General features: G+C 48.6%; 1 protein-coding gene across 1 annotated transcript in view; it reads right to left on the reverse strand.

Moving 5' to 3' along the window:
* The window catches only part of gucy1a2 (guanylate cyclase 1, soluble, alpha 2), a 51,297-nt gene that overhangs the window by 34,942 nt on the left and 6,355 nt on the right, over positions 1-10,000 (reverse strand). The window contains exons 4-5 of the mRNA XM_042064274.1: positions 4,386-4,871; positions 3,780-4,282 (exon numbers count right to left, since the gene is read on the reverse strand). Coding sequence (XP_041920208.1) covers positions 3,780-4,282; positions 4,386-4,871 — 989 coding nt within the window. The remainder of the gene's footprint in view (positions 1-3,779; positions 4,283-4,385; positions 4,872-10,000) is intronic.

Genomic DNA, 10,000 nt, shown 5'->3' on the forward strand with positions numbered 1-10,000 from the left:
ACACTCACTTGGACCACACAGCAGACTCTATTCCCTTGTGTCATGCCCTTTAAAACAAACATAAATAAACATTGATTTTCCACCACAACATTAATACAAACAAATGCCTCCCTCTACACACCACTCTCTCTCCCACACACTGACAAACACCCGCGTCACCCCTCCAGCAGTAGAACCGCAGTCTCTGACGTCCACAAACATCAGCTTGACAGAGGACTACTGGGCTTGTTCTCGTTCTCTCTCTCTCTCTCTCTCTCCTCTCTCTCTCTCTCTCTCTCTCTCTCTCTCTCTCTCTCTCTCTCTCCTCTCTCTCTCTCTCTCTCTCTCTCTCTCTCTCTCTCTCTCTCTCTTTCTCTAAGAGTTTCTCTCTCTTCGTTAACTCTGACGGGCTCTACCTGGGCTTGGGGCGTCGCTGACTCATAGCGGAGGTGACGGGCGGCTGTTACCCAGTGGCCGCTGCGACGATGACAAACTCATCAGAGAAAACTGGCCTCGGCGCTGCCGGTCTTACGTAAAGCGAGAGCTGGCGCTCAGCTTTCTCGGAGGTGGGGTGACGCGGCATTGTGTGGCGTGGGCAAGGGGGTGAGGTGGCGTGGACTTTGCATGGCTGAGCTGAATGCTCACACCTGCATTGCTATTACGCCAAGGCAGCTAGCAAAAAACCTGAACGCCCATCGCATCAACACCAGTAGCCATAGTAACTGCTCTTTCTCTCTCGCCTCTCTCTCTCTCTCATTCTCTTTCTGTGCCTCAAACTCTTGTTCACTGTGAGAGTGACAGAAAAATGCTATCGTCCTGGCAGAAAGCAGTACAGTGAAAGAATCACTGTGTGTGTGTGTGTGTGTGTGTGTGTGTGTGTGTGTGTGTGTGTGTGTGTGTGTGTGTTGTGTGTGTGTGTGTGTGTGCATGTGTGTTACGTGTTTCATCAACTAGTCAACTAGTCAACTACTCAACCAGGTGACTTATTAAAATCACTAGTCGGTGCTGTAGGTAGCAGTCAACTAGTCGTGGACAAATGGCTGAAAGCTAAATGGGTACAGTGACAGCCCTAACCCTACCCTAACGTGCAATGTGTGTGTGTGTGTGTGTGTGTGTGTGCGTGTGTGTGTGTGTGGTGTGTGGTTGTTGTGTGTGTGTGTGTGTGTGTGTGTGTGTGTGAGAGAGAGAGAGAGAGAGGAGAGAGAGAGGAGAGAGAGAGAGAGGGAGTGTGTGAGTGAGAGTGGAGTGTGATGGAGTGCACACAGGAATAAAACGTAGGCAGGGGAATCTTGTACCTGTACAGTGACAGAATAAAAAATAGAGGCACTCCACTTCCTCTCATTGTACTCCAAAACAAGAGGAAAGCTGGGAAACACACTGCCTGCTTGCCACCTGTGTGTGTGTGTGAGAGGGAGAGAGAGAGAGAGAGAGAGAGAGAGGGGCTAGAGTCTGTGTGTGTAATGTAAATTTGTGTGTGTGTGTGTCTACAGTATACAGGTATAATACAGGGTGTGGGACAACCTCACTTTTGAGGAATGCAGTCCATAGCACACCTCTCTCTCTCTCTCTCTCTCTCAGTGGCAGGGCCCAATTAAGAGGCCCTGTGGAGGGGTATTGAGGCTGCACCCTCTCTGGGATGAGAGAGAGAGTGCACACACACACATACACACACACACACACACACACACACACACACACACACACACACACACACACACACACACACACACACACACACACACACAGACACTCGGTCGCACGAGCATTCGCCTCTCCAGATGCTCAACGCTCCAACGCAGCTCAACAGTCCCTGTCTAAAAATTCAGCCGACTGCACCTTGCCAGGCTGCGAGCAGGCAGGGAGCAGGCAGGGAGCAGGCAGGGAGCAGGCTGCGAGCAGGCAGGGAGCAGGCAGGGAGCAGGCAGGGAGCAGGCAGGGGAGAAGGCAAAAAAATCCCAGTTTGCAGTTTTCAGCAGCCCGCAAGCCCACTGCCAGGGGAAGATTACACGCCACACAAAAGCGGCCCCCATGTCATGCTGCTGAGGCAGAACAGGGTCACCGGTAATCAAATCCGAAACGGAATACTTTTAAAAAAATATCACAAACAACACGGGGGGGGGGGGGGGGGGGGCCCCGAGCAGGTGCACTCCAGAGACGCGAGAGCACAACGCAGATGGCAAGCCTGTGTGTATTAATCCAATGATACTCGCCATACTCCCTTCTTTCATCAAAGAGATGGATGGACAGATGAATGGAGAGATGGATGAATGGATGGATGGATGGATGGAGGGATTGATAGATGGGGGCTGGACAGAGGTATCTGGTTGTCAGTTCACTCACGAAGGAGGAGGAGTAGAGTGGAGGGAGGGGATATCCCAGCATAAGCTGTATCTCTTTTCCAGGCATTTTGTAATCATCTGGCCAGATTAGTAAACTAAGCCAGGGTATTTGTTTTAGTTTGTCAACAGCCTCCAGCGATGCCATCCGTGTCCAATTAGGCCACACACACACACACAGACAGACACACACACACACACACACACACACACACACACACACCATGAATGTTTAATACAACACAGAAGAGTTGCAAAATCCGTATGTTATCATGTGCACTAAGCTCTCATGACAGAGAGACTAAGAGAGGACTGAGGACGAAACTACAGTAAGTCGGGATTGAAATATAAAACAATTCTTAACAAAAACACTGTCACTTCATCTGCAGGCAAAGGTCACCTCTGTTACATCTGTCGCTTATCACAAGAGCGCATTGGCGTGACACAGAAAAAGCATCAATATCAAACTGCTTCACGATCCTCCACATCAGATTGTGCCAGTAGCCAACGATAACTCGCTCTCTGTGTCGCACAGCGACCTTGAAGCAAAACACACTCACTAGCAGCCTCGGAGCGCACACGTGACACCCCAAACAAAAGCCGAGCTCAGTCATTTAACACACATCACACGCATACTCCAATCATGGTCCATCTATATGATAAACACTAAGAGCACTGCTGTGTGGGAATGCAACAATAAACTAGTGCACAGCAATATATTATATAAATAAATGCTTTATATAATAACTTATGACTAATAACTTAACACATTTACGGTATTTGAATGTGATCTGATAACCTACATATGACACAGTTGCTACACTGAACATGAGTCCACAAACCAGACCTATTGGCAGGTGCACAGAAGCAGACACATCCATCAGGTCATCAGTCTCTGTACACTGTACAGTCAGTTGCAATATCGGGTGACAAATATCAGAGGTGGGAAACTTCGACTACAGAAAGTTAAAGTCTTATCATGTATTGGTTATACCTGTGCAGTTAATACAAATGGCTACCTACCTGAATGAATAATTGCGCTAATTAGAAGCAGCTGATTTAGCGATATGTGGTAGAGATTTTTCACTTCTGCTAAAATGAATGCGCTGTCACTTGACACACACATCAGTGCCAAAATTGGCAAGCATTGGATAAACAATCGATTTTATTGAGCAGCACTGACAGAGTAGAACAGAATCGTAATCTACATGCCGGCGACAGCAAACTGCGACACTGGTGTAATAGAATGTCAAACGCGGAGTGCGCTGCACTCATTTCACACCGTTATGCTAACGATGGGTGTGTCAGACTGAGTTACTGCACGCACAGAAGGTGAGAAGGGTATGTATCATCTTATCTAACTGTGGAGGAGATGGTGAATAAGCTCATTCCCCCCCCCCCCCCCCCCCCCCCCACTCCAAGGCAGCAGCCCTAACAGGGTCCAGACTCCCCCAGCTCACTCACCTTCTCCCTGCCATCCAGTCCCCCGGCCTCGGGCCGTGTGCGGATGGTGAAAGGGGTGGCCAGCCGCAGCAGGATGCTCTGGAAGGTGCAGGGGATGCGGGGGGAGACAATCTCGAAGTGGTCGCGGAAGTTGGGCGTCCGGTGGGGCTCGCACTTGGCCTGTTTGCGTAGCCCCTCGCCCAGCTGGAGCACCTCCATGCGGGGCCCCAACACCAGGTGGAAGGGGAAGGCCCGGCAGAAGGTGCTGAGGCTGATGCGCAGGTCCGGCGGCGAGCAGGACAGCTTGAGGGGCAGCGGCCTGGAGGAAGCCGAGCAGGAGCCTGGGGAGGAGGAGCGGCGGCGGTCACCGTGGGGGGAGGAGGAAGATGAGGGGGAGGAGGGGGAGACGTCCGGCAGCGGCGGCCGGTGCTGGCGGATCAGAAAGGAGAGGCAGGCGGGGGTGACTGAGGAGGGCGGAGAGGGGGAGGAGGATGGGGAGGGGGCGGGGGAGGAGGAGAAGTCGTCTCCGCCTCCTCCTCCTCCTCCTCCTCCTCCTCCTTCTCCTCCACCACCGCCGCCGCCGCTGCTGTCTATCCCGCCACCCGCCGCCACCATGCTCCCCGTCGCGGTCATCAGGGTCACAGTCCTCCTCGTTATCGTTGTCGTCCGTGTCGACGAGCCGGGCGGGTGGAGCCTCCTCGACCGTCACCTCCGTGTGGTAGATGCGTCGGGCGGCGGCACGGATCAGCCCCGGCATGGCCACACCTACAGTCGGCGCTGGGTTGAAACAGTGCAATAACAGCGTCCCTCCTCCACCTCCTCCTCCTCCTCCTCCTCCTCCACCACCACCTTCCTCCTCCTCGTCCTCTCCCCCGATTCCAGTCTCTCTGGCCCGACCCAGTTGTGGGGGCGCTTCTTTGCATAGGAAGGAGGGGGCCTCGGCTGAGGCTCGCCGGCCGCACGACGTGCGGATGTGCTCCAGTAGCGCGTCAAAGCCGTTGAAGAAGTCCTGCAGGTTCCCTCCGACAGCCCGCAGAACCCGCTCGTTCTCCTCGAAGCACAGGCCGAAGAACTCCTCACCAAAGCGCTGCCGCAGCTCCGGGAAGCCCACGCCTGTGATGAGAGGACAGGAACGAAAATGTACTTTGAGAACACAGACACTCAGTATTAACAGCAACTGCATCAGGCCCCAGCTGTGGCGTAACTGGCTGGGGTACCTGCACCGTACGCCAGCGACCCGGGTTCGATTCCCGCCCCGTGGTCCTTTCCGGACCCCACCCCTGCTCTCTCTCCCACTCACTTTCTGTCATTCTCCACTATCCTATCTGATTAAAGGCATAAAAAGCCCAAAAAATATACTTAAAGAAAAAAAAAAAAACAGCAACTGCATCTGCTTCAGACAAACACACACACATAATAAACACACACACACACACAATGAACGCATACACACACAGAAGTGGAGAGGCAGATGATGATTATACACTATCCTGCACACGAATGTACACTTTGTGATTCCATTATGAATACACACATAGGTACACTTACAAACTGAATGCCACATATCTGCAAGAGGAGTCATTTAGTAATTATTATATTATTTAACTAAACATAAGGTTGATGTTAGCTTCAAGCATAACTAAAAATGGAGCCTGCACATCATCACCACCGCCAACACAATGATAGCTTATTGGCAGGTGAGAAACATCAGCTATAATAAATCAGAACCTAATATGGCTATTCTTCCCAATTTTATTAATATTATTATTATTTATACAGACACACACACAAATGCACACACACACACACACACACACACACACACACACACTACACACACACTCTTCCATGTACATGCAAGCATCTGCTGGTCACTTACACAGCAATTTGCCGGAGAGAGAAAAACAGTGAGCTATTTCTGTTTCTTTAATAGGAGCGAGCAGATGTTTGGCTGTTGGACTGCTGACCTGCGACACATAATAAGCTGGACCGCTCGCTCGCACAGCTCACACGGCACACACGGCGGTAGGCTGGACCTGGCAACCCCGCACACTGGGGGAGTCACAGTCACTGACCGTTTTCATAGCCCTCGACAAGCACCCCTAATGGACACGAGCCGCACACACACACACACACACACACACACACAAATACACTAGGCTACATGTATGCACAGAAGCATGGACACAAAGAGGCGATAACTCACATGAACTCACACACACACAGATAAGCAAACATACATGCTTATATAGAGATTGAAAATCAAATGCACATCCATAAACTTGCATAACTTGCATGGATGTATGCAAACATCTATGCCCACACACACACACTGATAAGCAAACATACTCTACATGCTAATATATAAACTGAAAATCAAATGCACATACATACTGTAAGCTTGCATACATCTATGCCATCCCTCCCATCACCACCACACACACACATACAAGGGCGCGCGTGCGCACACACACACACAAATAAACATACAAGCACACACACACACCACAAGGATAGTCACATCATTACTCATCTGCATGATTCACACACATTGCACAAATAAACGAACCAAACCAAGTCTGACCACCGCATCCTTTCCTAATTCACCTAAACAATAAACAAGAGTGCAATCACACGCACAGCCCCCTCTCACTCCCACACCCACACATGCAATAGCATACACAATGGCAACGTGATTGCAGAAAAAAGGGGCTTCATGGACGAACTCAGCTGAGAGCCGCATGTGGCCCATTGGTAGGGGGATGGAGAGAGAGAAGGAGAGGGAGAGAGGGTGAGGTAGAGAGAGAGAGAGAGAGAGAGAGAGAGAGAGAGAGAGAGAGAGAATAATAATAACTGAAGCGAGAGGAGAGAGGGACAAGCTGACACTCGACGGCTGCACCTCCACCACCATGGATGGAGACGGAACGTGCTGTGCTCCCTCCTACTGTCACCACACACACGACCAGTGATGCCAGTAATGCGTTACTTAGTAACGCGTTTGTCTATTTTGACCACTTTTTTCGGTAACGAGTAATCTAACGCGCTACTATTTGAAAACCAGTAATCAGATTAAAGTTACTTATCTAAGTCACTGTGCGTTACTATTTTTGTCATTTTCCTTAGTAAAAAGATATTCTTTGCTTTCTTCTTGTCTCGGGGATTAACGTCATGTAGGCTATGCTCAAGTTTTCAGCATGAGGACAACTCACGGGTTAAACCACGCAGCGACACAAACGTAAACAACAATGGAGGGAGGAGAGAGATGCACATTTTATCTATACAGTCATTATTTTGAGTTTGTGTCAGCTAAACATGACAACATTAAGGAACATTGTACATTCTGTGCTGGCGACAAAGTGCTGTCTAGCTAGACATCCCAAGTCTCCCGAAGTTTTGGGAGTCTCCCACATATTGATAGCAGCTTCCTGACGCCCGCAAATTACATAAAATCTCCCGGAACCTAGAGCGAACAAGAGCACGCAAGCCAGACCGGACTTCAAATCGCGTGTGCATCTGAGTTTAACGCGCACACAACGGAGAGGGAGAGGGAGAGAGAGAGGAGTGGTGCGTTTGTGCCTGAAGGCATCCAAGACAGAGAGCATTCTTGTCTGTTTTGCTAAATCAACCAATCAGTTTTCAGTGTAGGTGGGCTTATATCTCTTTTCTCCCAAACTTAATTTCACAGTGTCCAGGTGTCCGGCCTCGTTGATGTTAATGATGCCTTAATTGCCAGGGTAAAACGTCTTCCTGCTTTTGTCTTTCCTGTGGACTTTTCTTTTGCTGTCTATGGGACTGTGCTGTTCCACAGGAAGTTGATTTACACAGCGGCCCCATCTTGTGAAATGGGCTAATTAATCAGTCAGTGTATTTAGGAACAGGAGCGTCATGGCAGAGTCAGTGCCCCTCAAAAAGGAACATTTAAGACCCATTTCACATCAGACTACACAAAAGTGTACCCAATTGTCTCATAAGAGTAAAACATAATGATAGTATTGCACGCTGCACTGTTTGTAACAGTGACTTTCGCATTGCTCACGGCGGGTTAAATGATTGCAGACTTCTGCCATCTAGTTTCCACTGGATTTTTTGATTTTCGGTGCCGTTTAAGTCAAAAAATCCAGTGGAAATTAGATGGCAGAAGTGTGTAGGCCAATCTGCCCAGCAGCTTTTTCTACTTTGTCACCTACAGAGTTTGACAGGTACGATCTTTCAAAACGCCATGTTATTTCCCATAAACATTTGACAACCGAAGGTTGGATGGATACGGAAGTTAGGAGGCGGGACTTATTCTGGAGAGGTCTATGAGTCCCATGCGTTTCCCACCAGCGGAGCTAGTTGGCTAGTTCAAACGTTTGCCAACATAATAAAAGCTTAACTCGTGTCACACAGTTCGCTAGCAGCAACATCAATCTTATTTGTTTTCAAGTAGCAGGGAATTCAAGCCAAACCGTTGCAACTCAGCCATCAATCATTATGTTAAGCCCACCTAACGACTCTATACACGATTTCAATGGCCTGATTAAGTTTCGATTTCTGGAGCTCACAAGCCAATGGAGAGTTGCTAGACTAGCTCTGGCAGCTAATTAATTTGCTGCTGCTAGGGGCGCGTCTAGATTTCTAGGCTAGGTTAGGTTGGGATGTCTGCTATACATTGTTGACATTACTGTTAAAATGCACTTCCAGTATAGTGAGTATTGGCAAAACCGGTTATCATTTTTATGTTAAGGCGGTGGGGGTGTTGTCGGCAGCTGCTGAAAGTAACTAATGTAACTTGTAATCTAACTTAGTTACTTTTAAAATCAAGTAATCAGTTGTAACTAAGTTACTTTTTAAAGGAGTACTCAGTAATCAGATTACTTTTTCAAGGTAACTGTGGCAACACTGCACACGACACCCACGCACACGCGCGCGCACACACACACACACACACACACACACACGCACACAACACCCACGCACACACACAGACACACACACAGACACACACTAACACACACACACACACACGTCAGTAGTGTGTCAGTTGCTCAACAGCAGAGCAGTGAGGGGCTGGGGGATGGGCAGGACAAGCGGAGCCTGGGCCACAGATGACACCTGGGAGGCAAGAGGACTGAGAGCAGCAGTGGGCACGCCTGACATGAAACTCCAAGCTCCACGCCATTATCATGATCCTCATCATCATCACCATCATCACCATTACCACCATCATCATGATGATAATTAACACGATCTTCTTCTTCTTCTTCTTCCATCATATCACTATCATAATCATCATCATCATCACCATCATAATCATCACCATCATCACCATCATCAAGATGATAATCACCATGATCTTCTTCTTCTTCTTATTCCTCATCAAGAGCCCAACACGTAAATGGCATGAGGTGTGTGAGAGGCGTGGCACGTGTGTGCAACCATCAGACCTCGTCTACGGACTACAACACAATAGACTAGCTGAGAATACTGTGGGGAGGCCGCAGAATCTTTCACAGACAGAGCGCGTGGTGTATCTGTGGTCTAAAGTGTGAAGTGCACTGCTAAAGGCCAGTTGTATTTATTTAACTTCAGAGAGCTCAAGGGACGTAATGTAATAAACACCAAACACGGCCTAGATTTAACCTGTTTAGACCTAGTTTCCGTTGAGAAATAAGATGATTATGTTCACAGTCAGTGCGTCTGGGAATCGTAGGGGAAATAAGGCTCCCAAGCTTATAAATCCTTTCATCCTATGCACATACATGCAGAGATGTCTACAGGAAATTTGCAGGGATGGGTCTATCTGACAGGAAAAGGGTCGCTGAGGATGAAGACTGCATCTGCAAAGAATCAAATGGCTGACAGAGCCATGTCTTCTCATCTAATACACACAACTGCACAGCGAGACATCTGCAACTCGTACCGGCTTAACCTGGACTCCTTTGTCCTCATGCATCTAATGTAATTGGAGACATCTGACATTAACATGAATAGGAGTCAGACTGTGCCCCTTCAATTGCATAACATCCATGACACACCTGTGTATTACCTTTTCCTAATGGCACTGCCGCAAAAAAATAATGATTCTGAATGTTATTTCCAGCATGCATTCTTCAGTAAATAACATCATCATAACGCAAATGCTCCGTTCGTCTGGTTGTAAACATTGTACCCACTGGCTGTTAGCCAAATGAACCTCTCTCCTGATTCCATACTGTCTCCATCAGACAATCAACACTTCTTTTGACGAAAGCACAGCCCTG

This window comes from Alosa sapidissima, chromosome 15 (genome assembly GCF_018492685.1).
Source record: "Alosa sapidissima isolate fAloSap1 chromosome 15, fAloSap1.pri, whole genome shotgun sequence".
Lineage (NCBI taxonomy): Eukaryota > Metazoa > Chordata > Actinopteri > Clupeiformes > Clupeidae > Alosa > Alosa sapidissima.